The sequence below is a fragment of the Opisthocomus hoazin genome, chromosome 1, assembly GCF_030867145.1.
Source record: "Opisthocomus hoazin isolate bOpiHoa1 chromosome 1, bOpiHoa1.hap1, whole genome shotgun sequence".
In the NCBI taxonomy this organism is placed as follows: domain Eukaryota; kingdom Metazoa; phylum Chordata; class Aves; order Opisthocomiformes; family Opisthocomidae; genus Opisthocomus; species Opisthocomus hoazin.
Genome location: NC_134414.1, coordinates 156,644,288 through 156,662,675, shown reverse-complemented (window position 1 = coordinate 156,662,675; position 18,388 = coordinate 156,644,288). Strand labels below are relative to the sequence as shown.

Here is an 18,388-nt window from a genome sequence, read left to right as displayed (position 1 = left end):
GGGAGCCCCGGGACCGAGCAGCTCCTGTCTGTGGGCCCGAGGGTCAGAGACAGCTTCCTGCACAGGAACAGCCGGGAACCAGAGGAGCCGTCACTTGGCGCGGGGGGACAACACAAACGTTGTCCCCGTTCTCGGTTAAAACTCAGTAACTGAGCGCAGCGCAGGTACCGGTGCTAACGAACCGTTGTAATTAATTCACAACGTGAACTTTTCGCGGGCTTTCAGACGCGGGCTTCCCCCAACAAGGTCCCCTCCCACCGCTCCCGACTGCGCATGCGCGGCTCTCGGGGGGGCCGCATCCGGGGCGCGCAGGCTCCGCCCCGCCTCTTCCCGCGCCTCTGGCCAATGGGAGCCGGGGCGGGGCTGCCTGTCATGGCCGCCCCCGTGCTGCGGCCTTGAGCGCCACAGGCCCGGCCGCCCCCGGCCGCCGCCGCCCCGCCATGGGCACCGTGCACGCGCGGGTGAGCGCCGCGGGGCAGCGGGAGGGGCCCGCCCGAGGCCTGGTCCAGCGGCCGGCGCCCGCCCCGGGCCCGGCCCGAAGGTCGCCGAGGGGGGGGCACGGACGTGCGACCTTCGGGCCGGGCCCGGGGCGGGCGCCGGCCGCGCTTCTTCTCCGGGCGCCGCGTGGCCGGGACCGGGATCGGGGGCTCCGGTGCGCCGGGCCCGGCTGGCGGCGGGCGGGCGGGAGGGGACGGGGAAGGGGCCCGGCCGGGCGGGATCCGCTGCCGCCGTCCCGGCGCTGGGGCTGAGACCTCTCCCCTCCCCCTTCCTTTTCTCGTTCCTTTTCCTTTTCCCCCTTCCCTTTCCTTTCCTTCCCCCCTTCGTTTTGTTTTCCTTCCTTCCCCCCCTTCCTTTCCCCTTCCCCCTGGAGATCCCCCTGAGCAGAAGCGTGAATCCCCAGATCCGCATACGTCTGCTTAGAGCTGCAGGGTGAAGACGGAGGTGTTTGTGGTGGTGGGACGGGAAGTAGCGGCCGTACAAAAGCGCAAACCTGAGGAAAGAATCTCAGAGCAGAAGGTTGCGTCGGCTCTGAAATGCTGCGGGAGGGCGTGAATCCTGCGTGCCTCGGGGCTTCGCTAGAGGGGCATCTGTGGGGGGAATTTTAGATGCACTCCGGCGCATTCTGCTCTGTGGAGGGGCGTGAGAGCCGTGCGAGGTCGGGCTGTGAGAACACCAGCGCGCAGGGCAGAAGAGGTGAGTGCTGCCCTGGACTGTAAAGCAGAGGAACCACCGTGCAAATCTGAAGCCCGTTTGGTGAAACACCTGGTGAATTTGGCTTAAACTGCTTTCCCCTGAAAGGAACCATGGGGAGCCTGCGTAGGGGTGCTCAAAGCTGGCGTAGATAATTTAGGTGTGATTAATGAGGGACTGACCTGTCTGGGAGCTAAGAATGATCTGGGTGATTCCTCAAGATCCCAGGTAGCAGACCTCTTTGCTGCGAGCCTGTTGAGAGCCAGCGGGCTTTTACAGTGTTTAATTAGAATGAGGAATGTGCTGCTGCAGGGGACTGTTAAGGCTCCAGAGTATCTAATTGCCATCACTAACTTAAGTTCTGTTTCAGATTTTTTTTCCTCATATTCCTGGTTTTATATCCATCTGCAGTATAAACTGGTGTTCAGCACTGCGTGGATAGAGAGTGTTCCATGTTTGCTTCAAAGTTATGGGGAGTGAGAGGGGATTCTGTCTTCGTTTAACTTGATTCTGACAGGCAGCAGCCGTTTACTATTCCAGCAAAACAGCTGGCCATAAATAACGCGGCAAGTGCTGTGTCAGTGACTTCAGACTAAAAGTAGAGGTACCGAGTTCTCGGGCGGCGACCTCTGCTCTTGCAGGTAGCCCTCTGTTCGCTCGTGCTGGAGTCCGTTCTCTTCAGAGGAGCCTTGTTTTGGGACTCCTTCGGGTGTGGTGAATAAAGCCATGCTGTGCTGGAAACCGTGTGGATGAAGGTGTTCACCTCTGATGGACAGGGCCTGAGGTCCTTGAGCATTACTTGGAAGGATGCTTGTAAAAGAAAGATTAAAGTAGAAAAGCTTATAAATATCTGAAAAGCAAAGTAACATGCTGAAAACACCTTTTGTTTTTTTTCATTGTTCAACATTCATGCTCCTCTCCCCCCAAAAAAAGCCAGACTAAGTAGTGACACCCTGATTTTTGTACTAAGAAGGTAGCATTCATCTTTAGCACAGGAAGCATCCCTTAAAAATAAGGTTATTTTTGGAAGAGTGCAGAGTACTTTTGAGAAATCATTCAACGTGGACGCTATTCAGCTTTTATTAGAAGTTTCAGCCAGCAGGTAGGTAACAAGCGTGCTGGCAGTCCCCCCATTTGAATTCTTCTCTGTTGCTTTTTTCCTGTAGGATCTGATGAGCACAGTGTCAGGAACCGTAGCCTTTTTCCTTTGTGAAGGGTGTAAATCGCATAGCCATGTGCCATATTCAAAGAGGTTTTCTTGTGTGCTTTCAGAGTTTGGAGCCTCTTCCCATGGGTGGGCCAGACTTTGGTGCCCTGGGAGAGGAAGCTGAACTGGTTGAAGTTGAACCCGAGGCCAAGCAGGAAATTCTGGAAAACAAAGATGTGAGTACCTGAACAGCATCCGGATTTTTTCCTGAAGAGGAATGTCTTGGCACCCTTGCTTGCTTATTTCTACCAAGGGAGCTTTCTGAACTGTGGCTTGAGATGTGAAAAAGTTAAATTTAGTTCTGTGAATTTCATCAGATGTTGTCGGGTTCCTGTTCTTTTTCTCCCTCCCGTAGGAGTTGTTATTAAAATTCAGCTCTGAGCTGAGAGACCTGTTGCCAGATGCTGCTTTCCCCTCTCTCTCCTAAGAGATTGCTGGTTGGGAGCAAACCAAGCAGCTGCCCTCAGTCTGCTGCAGTGCAGTGCTAGCCAGGTTAGGACAAAGTGCCCCCACCTGAATTAGGTTACTAAGAGAAATGCTGACTTCAGCAGAGGATGGTCATTTTTTTTTTTTTTAATGTTTCACCTGTGAGAGTGTGTCTTGTCTTGCCCTGTAATCTGTTTAGCCATGGTAGAGGGGTGAGATATCATGCACTATCTTAGTTTTTATTAAAGATTTCTTTTCTCTTGCAGTACTCAGAGTCATCCTCTCTAGAAGCTTGGTAATAACATTTGGTTTTTATTTAGCTCGTGATTTATATATTCTGATAGGGGTTTTTTTCAGCAATTTGAAGTAATGCTGGGTTGCTCTTCTGCTGCTGTTTTATTATATGTGAATACATGAAAGCTTTGCAGATTATTATTTTTGGACACCCATAAAATTATAATAGACTGAAAAGTTTGGAAAACTAAGGGAAATGCAATCACTGTAGTCCATTTGTACCGGCTGACCGGGAGGGTGTTGTGATCTGAAGATAAATTTATCTCAGATGGGTATATAACAAGGTGAATGATTTTAAGAAAATATAAAACCTTATAATGGTGGTGTTCTTAATACACATTTTAAAGTACAACGCTCCAGTGGTAGTAATAATTTTAATAGTTAGAGTTTAAATATTTATGGCTTGTAAGTTTTTTTTTGTTTTTATTGTAACTCTTTGCTTATGTGTAGCTGATACAAGAAAGAGCTAACTACGACTGACTACAGGTTTTGTCTTGTGTGGCTTAATAACTCAGTGTGGCTTCTGCAGTGACGTCCTTGTCCATACAACTCTTGTCAATCAAATCTCAGCAGCTGCAGTCCGTTACTGCCTCTTCTGCTGCAGCCAGGATTTGGTTAGTGTTAGAGCTCTATTTTCTTTCATTTTCGTGTTAAGGGAACAACTTTCCAGAATTGTAGATAACATTAATTTCTGATAACGTAGGCTAGCAGTAACCAGCCTAGGAAGCTTCAGGGTTTTTCACTTGGACAACAGCGCAGTGGTCATTTTGATACTCATTGTTAGATCCCAGTTCAATATTTGTGTTTAAACGTCTGCTCTGTTCAGGTGGTGGTTCAGCACGTGCACTTCGATGGGCTCGGAAGGACCAAAGATGACATTATCATGTATGAAATCGCTGATGTGTTCAAGGCTAAAAATCTCATTGATGTAAGTACTGTGGTGACTATCAAACCTACTGTTTAAAAACTCAGGTGACCATTTTCTCGCTTTTTCCTGCTTTGGGCTGCTCCCTTCAGACGTGGGGCGACTTCGTTGAGTTTTGTGATGATTCTGATCTTGTGATATGGAAGCCAAACTTCAATATGAAATACTGGCAGATACTGTATTTTCTGATGCATTCAGCTTAAAGATGTTGTGAGGTGACAAACAGTTACTCTCAGATCACTTTTTCAGCTTCACTCTTTCCATCTGAGAATTGCTGACTGTGTAGGTGACAACTTCTGTCAAAGTGGCTAAGATAAACGGTTGTATCTCAGCACAGACAACTGATGCCAGTCCCCACAGCGGATCAAAGTGTGAGTTAGACCGTATGTCCTTGCACTTTGTAGGTGGTGATTCCTGCTGGAGTGTGACTGGCAACTAGACCTGTAAATTGGTCTAAATTTAAACAGATTGGGGTGTTTGGGTTTTTTTTGTGAAAAGCATGGGCCCTGTAAATAGGTGTGTAGGTTTTAAGTGCTGAAGCATATTTGAATAATAGGTTTAAATATTAGAAGAATTAGGATGCAAGCTAACAGAAGGCAGGAATTGAGCCGTATGCTCTGGGTTTGATTTATTTCTTTACAGATTCAAGTGCTAAAGTGGTTGTGATCCGCCTTGAAGGCGCATATATGTGTCTTCGTATACAAAGTCTGTGAATATTGTATGACTTTGCTGCATTTTAACTATCATATTGTAGTTATTTTTTGATAACATGAAAGACTGAGCTACCTATCTCGTCCTGTAGGTGATGAGAAAATCGCATGAAGCTCGTGAAAAGCTGCTTCGTCTAGGAATCTTCAGACAGGTGGAGGTTCTGATTGATACATGTCAGGGTATGTATTGCCTCATTAATCCCCAGCTTTCTCCTCATACACGTGTGGGCATACGTATACCTGTAATGTATGTATTTCCCTGTGCAACAGGTTGGAGATTTTTAGTGTATAGAACTTACTCATATACCTTTATATATTTTTAGATGTACTTGTAGGTGTGCCAGACATACGAATGTGTCTACATCCGTTATCCTTATGAAAAAGACGTGTTTGCATGTTGTGTGTAGAAGTGTGTATATATAAATATTACTTGTACACACGCAAAAATGAGTGAATTTCCAGCACTAAAATACTTCACAGTACGCAAGCCTTAATCCAAAGTTTCGGAGGAACGCTTGAGGAAAAGCTTGGAAATGTGTCCCGTGCTTCCGTGTGTGACACGTCACGTAACTGACGTTGTATCTGCGCATCCCTGGTGCTTAAGGAAATGGTTGTACCCGTCTCGGTGCTTGTGGTTAAAAATGGGCGTACAGCGTGTGTGGGGCAGTGAGGCTCAGCTGGCGTTCGCGCGCTGGTGGGTGCTGTTCGGACTCCTGGCTGCTCCTGCCGGCAGAGGGAAGCTGTGGTACTGGAAGGAACGGCAGTGCAGTCCCGCAGGTAGCTGGCGGTGGGATGCTGTCCCCTTGGCTTCAAGCAGAACTGGGTACCCTTGGCAGCTGTCGTTCGGAACAGCCGCCGTGGCCAGAGCCCTGCGGGAACCGGGCGGTTTCTGTTGTTGAGCATTTACCCACAGGGTGCCGAGAGCACTGCCCTGGGGACCCTAGGGACGCTGTTCTCACCATGCCCGGACCACTTTGAATTTCTGTTTATTCTAGTGCAAGAATTTGCATGCATCTTTGCTTTTAGTGGGTTGGTAACAAACAAATGTTACTATGTCATAATTAAACGAACACGTTGATGATTGAAGCCAGCCATGCTGTGATTGAGCCCAGTTCTGCACTCATGTCCAAACGACATTGTTTTCTCAAGCCAGTTTTCTCTGTAATGTAGACTGTTCTTATCTAATTCAAGCAGTTTTCAAATGATTCAAGTCATCTTCTGTCTGCATTTTTTTTCAGTAGCTCTGTAGAGATAAGTTTGTCGGTTGGTTTGTTTGTTTATGCAGGAGATGATGCCCTTCCGAATGGTTTGGATGTAACCTTTGAGGTGACGGAATTGAGAAGACTGACTGGAAGCTACAATACTATGGTTGGCAACAATGAAGGCAGTATGGTATGGATTATTTCAAGTAGTTATTAATTCCTTTTGATAGTCCTCTTGCTTTCATGTCTCAAACCTAGCAAGGAATTCGGTGATTAAATAAGTGAGGACTTGATCCAGGCCAAATTATTTTCTTGATCCAGCTTTACGAAGGCTTTGCCAGACCTTTGTCTCTAAAGAGCCTTTGTATTAGTCAGGCTTTCATTCAGCAAAAGCCTATTTTGAGCTAGGGGAGAATGCTGTACCTTCCAAATGAGTATGTTAATTTTTCAGTTCTTAAAGTTACTTAAATTATTTCTTGACAATATTTAAGACACTTTATCTACTGGAGAGGTTAGTGAGGAGTTTGGCATTTAGTTTCTATGAGATCTATTTAAAGTGTTTTTCCTCTCAGTCGCAATGCTCTATGTTTGACATGGAAGTTGTTCTTGGTTTTCACTGTTTTAGCCCAGTGCCGGTTATTCCGGACAGCAAAATGCAAGGTTTTCCAGAACCGTACAAACTGCGGCGCTTGTTTCCAGTTGATTCAATTAAGGAGGCATCAGATGAAAATGTTGTGTGAAAAATACTTAGCAGTTGGCAGACAAAGTGACAGCCGTGCTGCGGTTCTGTTGATGTCCTGGGAGCAGCAGTGCTGCTGTCGGTAGCGCGTGCTTGCAGGTGCTCGTTCCTGCACCCGTTCTGCCTTCTCCTGCCGCCGTGCCGCTGCGCCTGGGGCTGGTGGATAAGCCAGATCAAGGGACTCATCCTTTTCTGAGCAGGGGTATTTTTAACCTGGATAACGTGCATGACTCAGGTGATGGTGTTTTGCACGCGCAGGGGGGATAAGGACTCGGCGAGCGGAGAGCTGCTTGTGCAGCTCTGCGGCTGAGGTCGGTGTCCACGCTGTCGGGGCCTGACTGAAACCGAAGGGGAATCCTCCCGGTTGGTGCCAGCGCATTTTAAAGCAGTCTGAAAGCTGCTGTGGTTTCTCTTTTTGTACTCGACGCCCCCCTCCATTTGATTTTAATTTGTTGCAGAGAAGTAAAACGTTTGGATGATATAAAAGCATGACTGGTAGACACTGGTATTGGCAGTAGAGATTACGTTTCCTTAAGAGTTAGGTAGTTTTGACATTTAATCTGTTGAATTCACCTGAAGCCGACACATATAACATTTCATAGTAATAGCCCTTTGGGTTAGTGGTTTCTGGTTAGCTGGATAATTGCGTAGTAGCCGTCACCACAAAGTTCGGGTGGCTGATTTGCTGCCAATAGCTGTTAGACAAAGGCAGGCAGGGTTTGGTAGCTTTTTTACGTTCTTTTAGAACAGAACACACAACAGTAGAAGAGTCCTGGTGGCGTCTGGGCTTGGAGGAAACCTGCTCTGTCCTTGCTGCCAGAGGGCCAAGCGCTGCCAAAGGGACGCAAGGGATTTGTGCCAGCACGGGCAAAAGGTTTAACTGGTTTCTGGCGAATTGTGCTGGTGTGCTGCCCTGCTGTCGAGGCTGATTGCAAAAGCAGCTTGTTACTCAAAACACAGATACAGGGGTGAGAATGCGGATGAAGTCAGTAGCTCCCAGACAGCAATAAAAATTGGGTGGTTAACTGTGACTAGTGCTGTTGTGATGGCTTTTGCTGCCAGTGAAAGAGAAGCCTGACTTAAAAGAAACACGTTCAGTTACAACTATATTTAATGTTTTCATTTCTCATTCTCATGGTAGATATGTTTGTCTTCAGCATACAATGAAGATGCAGCACAGCAAACCACATGAAATGCTGTTGGGGGTTTTTATTTTCCGTAGGTGCTTGGGCTCAAGTTCCCAAATCTCTTTGGGCGTGCAGAAAAGGTGACCTTCCAGTTCTCCTACGGAACCAAGGAAACTTCGTACGGCCTGTCATTCTTCAAACCACAGCCTGGAAACTTTGAAAGAAAGTAGGAGATGCATTTTTGAGGACTTTTTTATTTTAGCGAAGGAATATAAAACAATCAATAAGATCTTTAACTGAGTAATAATTAAATTTATTCCTTTGCTGAGGGTCTGTTAATAATGTAGCAGAGCTGGCTTCTGAAGTTTTTCTGAAAATTTGAAACTCCACCTACTTAAACAGTTTCACTTTCAAACCCACCAGTAATGTTGTGTTGCAGTTTTTCAGTGAACCTCTATAAAGTAACTGGACAGTTCCCTTGGAGCTCTCTGCGCGAAACTGATAGAGGAATATCGACGGAGCTCAACGTAAGTGTAGCACAAGCGTTCGTGGAACACATGCTTTATTTGCATTTAATTCAGGTCACAACTGGCTTTCGCAAATACTTGGTTTACTTTTTTAAGGATTGAAACACTGTGCACAGGAGTACCCTGTCATTATTTCAAAGAGATGAACAATTTTTAAATGAGAGAGGTAACATACCTTAGTCGTTTTGTTAGAATTCAATCTTATTTTGGCCATATAAAAATACCAATGTGTTTTTCTCCAGCTTTTTAATGTTTAAAGTATCATTTCAGAGGGGCAGCTGATTGCCTAACTCACTATATCAGCACAATTCAAGATATTTTTTGTTTGGGATGGATGAAGTAGTGTGCACCTATTTGGAGAAACTCGCTTGGCTGGAGCAGAATTAGCATTACTCTGAAATGAAAAAGGCTTTGTCTCTGATCCAAGAAATTTAGAAAGAAAAAGCATAGAATCGTGCATAAATAAACTTTAGAGAGAAAGATTTTTCAGGGAAATATTGATTTCAGTCTTGTAGCAAAAATTTTTTCCTGTCTTACTCAATTCTTTATTTGTAGTTTCCAATGTGGAAGACCAACCATACACTGAAGTGGGAGGGTGTGTGGAGAGAGCTTGGCTGCCTTGCTAGAACAGCATCCTTCTCCGTTCGAGAAGAAAGTGGACACTCTCTGAAGTCTTCTCTCTCTGTAAGGCTTTTTCCTGACAATTACTTTAAACACATTATTTTGTGTCATTTAGTACCTACGAGTGATGCCAAAGGAGCTTTTTGTGGTGTGTTTTACTGCAGCCGTCTTTTGCTGTGTTTGGTCATTCAGAGTCATCCAGGAGCTCCAAGCAGAAAACATCCTTTCATGGTTGACTGCTGCGTTTGGACGGCTGCCTCGGCTGCCTGGTTCTTCCTGCAGGGTCATCCTCTGTCTCTCTTTGCAGGACTGTCTTGTTGTGTAGAAGACAGGAGCAGTAAATTTCCTCATCCTACAGTTGCTGTGCCCTTTCTAAACACGCGTTCATATACCAGTTTTTGGTCACTTGTCATCTTTAACTTGTGGCTTACAAATTGTAGGAGATAAACTGTTTGCAGGTTACTGTCACAAAACTGGTGATTTACACTGGGGCATCGTTGCTGCTATGGTTTTGGTGTGTATCATGGCTAAAAGGTGTAAATATATATATATATATATATATATTTGATGTGGCTTCTAAAGTCAGAACCAAGTTAGTCTGTAGGTACATTGTTCCCAAATCCATGGATCTACACTAGCCTGAGCTGGAGCTGTCTTCCACTGCGTGCACAGTTTTTGAAGGAAAATAATAGTGTCCCTCTGTGGTATTCAACAGAGATGAGAACCTAAAAACAATTGTTTGATTCTTTTCAGCATGCTATGGTGATTGATTCCCGGAACTCTTCAATCCTGCCAAGACGAGGTGCTTTGCTGAAAATTAATCAGGTAGTGTTAAATCATGTACGCTCTTACTGGATTTTATCTAGAAGTGTGTTTGAGTAGTGTTAAAAATGTCTGAAGTTAGATATTAATCATAAATTGACTGGGAGACAGTGATGGTCAGTATTTACTTTTTATCTTTACAGTGTGTGCCTTTCAAAATCACAAAACCTTTTTTATGGTGGCAAAGTTTCATTTGTATACCGTTGGTCAAACAGCACGGCCATTTCGGCTCACCGTTAGCGTTAAATTATTTATTAGCTGAGATATACTGTCAGGGATAGTGTTTACACGTTACAGTAAGTATTAGTCCTTGTTTTCTAACACTGTAACGTAGGAGTACCAGACCATGGTCCTGTTGCCACTTACAGAGTTTGTAAGTCTTAGAATTAAAAATTAAAGACTGGGTAACAATAGCTCTCAAAGGCATACGCTTACCTTTTTGGCATGGAAATGGTTTTCACTCTGGCTTTTAGAAAAGCTGCCTTCTCTGCTGTATGGGTCAGTGCGTGAGACGCATTAACGTCTGCAGTGCTTCAGAAGCAGACTGCTTTGAAATGTCGTCGGTACCAGAAGTGCTGGTGTTCCTGTGAGCAGCTCTGAACCACTCTGAGTGCGAAAGGTGGTTACAGTCGGGGTTTGGTTAACACGTCGTTTGTTGGACGCTGCTTCTAGCGCCAAGTCAGTCACTTCGCTTTTGTTTTCAACTGTCGCTGGTGTAGTGCAGCTGCCTGGCTGGTTCTTCAGCCCTGCTTTAGTACGTGTGAAATCTTTGTGGGTCTAGGTAAGTACAGTAAGAGTTTTTATTTCGGGTCCTGAATTTTTTGGGTCCTGAATTTTTCAGCTCCCTTCTATTTCGCTGTCATTTGCAAAATGAGTTACAGCAATACCTTGGTTTACTATTTGGAGGAGGAAATTGAATCTCGTTGTTCTGAGGGTCATGCATGCTTTTTCATTGCTCCAAAATTCCGTGGTCTCTCCATAGCACTAAGTCTGCCATTCTTGTACAGAAAGCACTGCTGATGCAGACATGATGAACTTCTAGAGGGCAAAAATGTGTAAAATCTGTTACAACTTTCATAAACTGATGTCTTTGCAGGAGCTGGCTGGCTATACAGGTGGAGACGTGAGCTTTCTAAAAGAGGATTTTGAATTTCAGTTGAATAAGCAACTTCTCTGGGATTCGGTAATTCTTTTAAAGATATTTTAGTAATTGATCTGAGTTACCAAATAAGGTTATTGAATCTGTGTCTTGTGATGGTTTTTCACCATGGAGTAGAAAAAGATCATGGAAGTGAAAGATGACTGGTGTAGATGTCTTGATTTGTTTTTTTGACAGTGAAATACTCTTTATTTTGTAACCTTACGTTCCTGCCGTGCACAGTCACTCGAGAAGGGAGCCATTTCGAAGGAGTGGCCTGTTTGACAGTATGAACTGTTCTCCTTTCGGAAGTAATGTTGGGCATGTCTGTTCTTTCTGATCTCCCTTAAGAGGGATTTTTTTCAAAAACTTTTTACAGTCTTTGTTCTGTCTCTTTCACCTGATTATATATAGTCTGACTAATCTTGGTTTAGTTTTTGTCATGATAAATTATTAGTATATGACTACTGATTTTGGTGTCCTAGCATGTAATTATTTCTTCTGTGTAAAATTATTGGGCAAGAGTGGGAAAGCTGATTTCACTACAACACTCAGCTTGCACCACAATGCGTTGAACTTCTTCATAATTGTGCACAGTGAACAACTTAAATTGCAGTAAGAAAGACGCATGACGTGATAGTGTGACAAGTTTATGAAACGCCAGTCTTGCCACCCTGTAGGCAGAGCACATCCCAGATCTTATGGTGTGGTGTTTATATTAGTGCTTTGGTCTGGAGTGACTGTGGTTTTGGAGCAAATTCCTGTGTCGTCATCACTTAGAAGACTTGGACCCTTGTCCTGTCGCTGGGCACCACTGAACAGAGTCTGGCCCCATCCTCCTGACCCCCGCCCTGCAGATATTTAGAGGCATTTCGAAGGTCCTCTCTCAGCCTTCTCTTCTCCAGGCTGAACAAGCCCAGCTCCCTCAGCCTCTCCTCGTAGAAGAGATGCTCCAGTGTCCTCCTCATCCTCGTAGCCCTCCACTGGACTCTCTCCAGTAGCTCTTCATCTTTCTTGAACTGGGGAGCCCAGAACTGGACACAGTGCTCCAGATTGGGACCTCACCAGGGCAGGGTAGAGGGGAAGGAGAACCTCCCTCGACTTAAAGAGTTCACATCTGATAATGGCCGGGGTGGCATCTGGGGACTCTCAGGTCAGAAGGCAGCAGAAGTGTGCTGTGAAATCAGAGAAATTATCTAACACCTTGAGCCTGGTTACTGGCAATAGGTCTGGCTGTCTGGCAGTAGTACTGCTTGGTACCCAGGCAGCAAGCAAAGGATTAAATGTATTTATTGTAGTGGTTTGGCTCCCAAGAATTATGGTGTAGACAGGCGGTAACAATGTATGTGTGTTTGATGTCAATACAGCGAGTTGCAGAACATGGTTTAATTCCAAAGCTAATTTACAGACAGGTAATAACTGTACATTTTTGGTAGCTATTTGCTGGACTTAGCCTCCTATGGGTTTAAGATTGGCAGGAGTAATTAATGTTAGCAGTGTTGTCTTATTTCAAGACATGAAAATTCATAAGAAAATAGGAGCTGGATGGGTGTTCCCTCTAGCTGTTGCGAAAGTCGCGCGTGGTTCTGGTGTGCTGCGTGGGCTTTTTCAAGGCGTAGCACTGCGTAAAAGGAAGAGGGCAGCAATGGTCAGGAGTTCCCCAACATGCCGTTACGGTGCGATAGCCATGCACACTCTGTCAGCATCCCCAGCTTTCTGTCAGACCAGCGAGAGCTCTGCCTCTTGCTGAGCAATGAAATTTTACTGTTTTTAGGAAAATGAAGTAATAAGTATTAATAAACAATTTCTTTTTCTCTCCAAAGGTTTTTTCAGCATCAGTTTGGGGTGGAATGCTGGTACCTATTGGAGACAAGCCATCCAGTATAGCTGATAGGCAAGTTTTTAAAAGGTTTATTAATTTTTTTTCACTCAACCCAGGTAATGTGTAAAGAAAACCATATAGTAGAGAAGTAGTAGTAGTAGTTCTGGTTCTGAGGAGAATACAGTAAGTTTCTAGTTAGCTAGAATGTTAGTACTCAAACCAGGCCTTCTGTTGTTGATTTTCATATTGGAGTAGTATAAATTTATAATTTGCTATGTAGTAGCTGTGCCTGTCAGTGTTTATAGTTGCAAAATGGTATGTGCCATGTGCAAAATTTTGTATTGGGCTGTCCTGCGTGCGGTTGGGATCGAGTTAATTTTCTTCTCCATAGCTGCTGTGTTTTGGATTTGGCACAAGAAGACTGTTGATAGCACTGATGTTTTTAGTTCTTGCTGTGACATCAAGGACTTTTCCCAGCTTCTTATGTCTGGCTGATGAGCTGGTGTGCGGGAGCTGGGAGGGAGCACAGCCGGGCAGATGGCCACGCTGGCCAGTGGAAATACTCCATGCCATGGGCGTCGCGCTCGCTTTATAAACAGGGGTTGGCTGGAGGGGGGAAAGAGGCCACAGGAATCCTTTTTTTTTTTTTTTTTTCTTTGTTTTCTTTTCCTTGAGTTCGAATCCTCTCTTGTCTGGGTGTTCAAACTTTTCTGGGAGCTTGGTCTTTTTTGGGAGCTTTGTGAAATTTGCCAAATCTGCGAGTTTGGGGTTCCATGATCACTGTTCAGGGACTGACTGTGGCTTGGTCATCAGGGGGTGAGAAAATTGTATTGTATATAGTTTGTTTTGCATATTCAGTAGTAGTAGTAGTAGAATTTCCTTCGTTGTCTTATTAAACTGCCTTTGTCTCCACCCATGAGACCCCCTTTTGTGCGTCCCTCCTCCCCATGCCGCTGCGGGGAGGGGGAGGGTTGAGCGAGCGGCTGTCTGGTGCCGCGTCGCCAGCTGTCAGGTGAAACCAGGGCACAGGCATAGGCAACGCTGCAGGGGTTTTTAAAAGTAAAGCCATGTTGTGACTATGTTGACTTCTTAGGCAGTTTTGCCCTCTGACGCCTGTGTTTAAAGATCACTAGCAGAACCATTTAGACTTAAATCTATTTGCAATAAATACTAAGTGTCAGCTTCCCGTGTGATAGATCGTAACGACAGTATTTCTGTCAGAATGAGTACAACAGGCAGAATCAGACAGTATTCTGATTCTTCAGTGCAGGGGAACCTTCGGTTTTGATCTTCATAAGTGATGGAAGACTGATTAGTATTTTTAATATTTCCATTTATTTTGAATTTTTTTCCAAATGCATCAAGATCTGTATTTATATACAAATTTCTTGTATTGTTTTAAATACACTTTACTAAAGCTGTTACAAAGTTACCTGTAACTCTGAAAAGCAATGTTAGACGCATGGCTAGATATTTTCAAGTATGTCCTTCAAGCGAAGCATTAAACTAAATCTGACTGTATTCTCCAGGTTTTACCTTGGTGGACCAACAAGCGTGCGTGGATTCAGTATGTACAGCATTGGACCCCAGAGCGAAGGTCTGAAGCTTTTAAATCCCGCTCCTCTGACAATACTGTAAATATTAGCATGTAACAAAAAAACAGATTCTGTCCTTAAGCTTTGTATAGCTTAAAAATAATTGTACTCATTCTGCGCTTTCAATCTGAGAAGTGTTGTGTCTTTGATCTCTTGTTCTGTATTAGCTCACAGTGGAATAAAGCCTGGTAGTTCTTAGTTAAGCCATAAACTACTGTTGAAAACCAAGTATGAGTTCGGAGTTGCACACTCCCCGTATGTCACTTTAACTAGTAAGCCGCCCTCAAGCTGAGCAAGTTCCCAGAAGGTTATAGCAACAGTCACGTTGAGTCTCTGATGCAGCGCATGTTCAGGTAGCTTAGGGGAAGGGTGATCTGGTCAGCAGAGGGGTTTGGAGAGCTGGGAGCTGCCTCAGTTCTGCTCCGTACTCTGCTGCTGCCTTGCTGTTGTCAGTGGATTCAGTACTCGGTATATTTTAAAGTTAACTGTCTAATTGTATCGATTTCCCATTTTTAAAAGTAAGGCAGGTATTTCAGAGGTGTTCAGGAGGTGGTCTCTGATGACGCCCAAGTAGGTGCGTGCCTCGGGCTGTTCGGCTGAGGGAATGACGAGAAAGGGTGATTCACTGAGACGGTTTGAAGAACTGTGTAAATGCTGATTTTTTTACTTTATAGTGATGAGGTTGGAGGGAGCTAGAAGCAAGTGGCAAGACTTGTAAAAGAGGTAGCGGTGCAGTATAAAACAACTTCAGGATGTGTTCTTGTTCTTTTAATATATTCCACAGTAAATGCTTTTATTCCAACATTTTCACTGAATAGGGGACTACTTGGGAGGAGAAGCCTACTGGGCTGGCGCCTTGCATCTCTACACCCCTCTCCCTTTCCGGCCTGGCCGAGGAGGGTTCGGAGACCTTTTCCGAACGCATTTCTTCCTTAACGCTGGAAACCTCTGCAACCTTAACTATGGTAAGACTTAGTAGAATTGTGTATAACAAAACCTGCTTCTCTCTATATGTAAAAGCACAAAGAAGAGAGCTGTTATGTATCTGTTTACGCAGAAGCAGTTTGTTTACGGCATATATTTTGGTGCCTGTCAAAAAGCTGCTGCTGTTCACTTGTGTAGTTGACGGACTGCAGTAGTTTTTGCAGAACTGGACTGGTAAGAGCAGTATCTGTGAGAGGGTGATGTCTGCAGACCAGTGTGGTAGTTGATTAACACCGGCTATACAGCAGTCTGAAGGGAGACTGGAAGGTGATGTTTTAGTGGGATTCTAATTTTTTCTGGGGTGAACTACATAAGTGGTGGCATCAGAGTGTGGATGAGGGTGTAGTAGCTGATGCTTTTGGATTTTTTTCTTCCATCCCCAGCGTTTTTCAAGATATATTTCAGGGTATTAGTCTACGATTTTTCATTTACCAGTTCAGTCAGTTTGGGGATATAGTGATATTTGATGTCTGCCTCGCTTAATGGAATAGAGGTGGCATCCATATGGGAGGGAAACGCTTTGTGCACAATTGAAAAGCAGAGGAATCAACTTTAACAGAGATCCACTAAAGACTTTAGTTAAGTCTTTGGTACTCGTTTACAGATTCATGCAAGTATTCTGTAGTGGGAAATGAAGACCAACCAGCAGTCCCACTAAAATCACAGTACTTTGAGTCCAAGGTGTACGTGGCATGCATGGGAGTTGCGGGTAGTAAATAAATTATGAATCTGCAGGAGGTGCTCCTAAGTAGTCTGTCTCTTAGCTCTGAAAATCCAGTTAGCCTTTGACCACCTTGACAGTCTACTTTGATTCTTGTTCTGCTCTTTTGGTTTCAGGTGATGGTCCCAGAGCTCACCTGCAGAAGCTGGCAGAGTATATCCGATGGTCTTATGGTGCCGGAATAGTGCTCCGACTTGGAAACATTGCTAGATTAGAACTTAATTACTGTTTCCCCATGGGAGTACAGTCTGGTGACAGGTTTGTTTTTTACACAGATTTTTTTAATAGTAACTGGTCTTAACGGTTACTGCACTTTTATCTGGTTTTGGCAGAGAGAATTGCTGTCTTGAGGTTTTGTTCATTCCATGCCAGTTTAGAGATTTTTCAGCAGTTGATGCTGCTCTTTCAGCTCAGTATGAGCAGCTGTGTGGCAGGTTTTGTTTTCTTAGGAGAAATGACCACTCAAACAGCTCATGGGCTTTTCTTAAGCCTTCCAAAAACAAATAATTGGATAAATACCAAGTTTAATGTTTCTGCTTGAAAAATGCAGACAAGTTCAACTACAGGTAAAGAGAAAGGGAGAACAAATTAATGTTAGCAACCAATTACCCTACACCAAGCAAGCACCGTAGTACATAATAGAAAAGCTTCGGGGGGCCTGTTCTTGCCGGCGAAGACTGTGTGAGATGCTGTGTTTTGTACAGGAGTTGGATTATGCTTCTACTTGTCACTTGTGAAACGTGAATGAATAATAGCAATTTGAAAATTATGGGCTTTATTTTGCAAATGTAAATACTCAGATGAATGACAGATTGACAAAGCATTCATTTTAAAAAGCCTTTGTCAGCTAAAATTTGAATTGTAGCTTTCCAAAGTTTGAAAACCTTGGGAATTTGGGGTTAGGGAGAATTTATTTTAATTTTATCAGTACCTTATGCATCACTTATGTTGTTTATTATTTGTTTCTTTTCAGGATATGTGATGGCGTTCAGTTTGGAGCTGGAATCAGATTTCTATGATACAGAAGCATTTTACATCAGTATATGAAATTGTGCTCTGTAATTGAAATCAAGACTATAATATAGCTCGATCCGGTCTAACTTTTTCTTGAAATACAGATACACTTCTGAGTGGTTTACCTCTCAGACTCCACAAAAAACTACATTAAAAAGTTATGCTTGAAAGGTTCATTGCATGTCTGATTCTTATGAAAGATGGGAGAATGTTTGTAGGATTGTAGCTATTTTAACTTACAGCTTTTAGTTATTAGTTGTTACTTAATTAGAGAGTTGTGTCAGAAATTGGCTCTTGGATAGGTTCACGTGATTATGGTTGTCACTGGCCTGCACAACCTTCACTCTTCCCACCACAAGTCTCACGAGTGTTGGGGTGACCAAGGGTGAGTGTGGCTGGCGTGGAAATCCTCAGCACACGAAGGACATGGACCTGTTGGAGCGGGGCCAGAGGAGGCCACAAAAATGATCTGAGGGCTGGAACAGCTCTCCCACGAGGACAGGCTGGGAGATCTGGGGCTGTTCAGCCTGGAGAAGAGAAGGCTGCGGGGAGACCTTATTGTGGCCTTTCAGTGCTTACAGGGGGCCTGTAGGAAAGATGGGGACCATATTTTCAGTAGGGCTTGTTGCGGTAGGCTAAGGAGCAATGGCTTTAAACTAAAGGAGGGTAGATTTAGACTGGATATAAGGGAAGAGATTTTTTACAATGAGGGTGGTGAAACAGTGGAACGGATTGCCTGGAGAGGCAGTGGAGGGCCCGTCCCTGGAAACATTCAAGGCCAGGTTGGATGGGGCTCTGAGCAACCCGATCTAGTTGGAGATGTCCCTGCTCACTGCAGGGGGGCTGGGCTGGCTGACCTCTCAAGGTCCCTTCCAACCCAAAGCATTCTGTGATGTTATGAAATGAAGGGGGAACAGGTTTTCTCCATCACCAACTTCTGTGAGCAAATGACCTTGAAAAAATTCTGTTATGCATCAGAAATTATATTAGAAAAATAAGGGTTGTAAGTGAACCAAAATGTTCTGATTCACGTATATTTCACTGTTGTAAAATCACCTACCTATAAACGCCTCCTACAATCTGAATTGCACAGTTCAAGTCAGCTGTCTAGCACAGTATATACTAAAATTCAGGAACAACTTCGAAAGGTTAAGGGTTCTCAACTTGAAGGGAGTTTTGAGCATTTTAATGCTCTCAGTGAAGCCGTTGGTTTGGGTCTTGCCAACAGTTCTTTTTGTAGCAGTTGCAAAAAGGGGTGTCTAGACGTGTCATCATGTGGTACTACCCACTTTGCTTCTGTGTGAGAGGCAACATGTCTCGTTT

General features: G+C 44.4%; 1 protein-coding gene across 2 annotated transcripts; it reads left to right on the top strand.

Moving 5' to 3' along the window:
- The first annotated feature begins 352 nt into the window (after nt 1–352).
- On the top strand, nt 353–17,235 carry SAMM50 (SAMM50 sorting and assembly machinery component). 2 transcript variants are annotated; one of them, XM_075443243.1, is made up of 15 exons: nt 353–461; nt 2,464–2,574; nt 3,945–4,046; nt 4,846–4,933; nt 6,039–6,145; nt 7,917–8,047; nt 8,261–8,348; nt 8,904–9,032; nt 9,723–9,794; nt 10,888–10,974; nt 12,753–12,823; nt 14,281–14,348; nt 15,165–15,311; nt 16,168–16,309; nt 17,025–17,235. In XM_075443243.1, exons 1-15 carry the CDS (start codon nt 441–443, stop codon nt 17,068–17,070), a joined length of 1,410 nt encoding a protein of 469 aa, XP_075299358.1. In that variant the 5' UTR covers nt 353–440; the 3' UTR covers nt 17,071–17,235. The 2 variants fall into 2 exon arrangements, with proteins under 2 accessions (XP_075299358.1, XP_075299368.1); XM_075443253.1 differs by lacking the exon at nt 353–461 and adding an exon at nt 905–1,194.
- The last annotated feature ends 1,153 nt before the right edge of the window (nt 17,236–18,388 follow it).

What these genes read in the sequence shown, in the direction of transcription:
- SAMM50 (XM_075443243.1), top strand. Translation starts at nt 441, where the DNA reads ATGGGCACCGTGCACGCGCGG. An exon ending in TGGGCACCGTGCACGCGCGG is followed by an intron (nt 462 to 2,463) that starts GTGAGCGCCGCG and finishes GTGTGCTTTCAG; the next exon opens with AGTTTGGAGCCTCTTCCCAT. An exon ending in AAATTCTGGAAAACAAAGAT is followed by an intron (nt 2,575 to 3,944) that starts GTGAGTACCTGA and finishes TGCTCTGTTCAG; the next exon opens with GTGGTGGTTCAGCACGTGCA.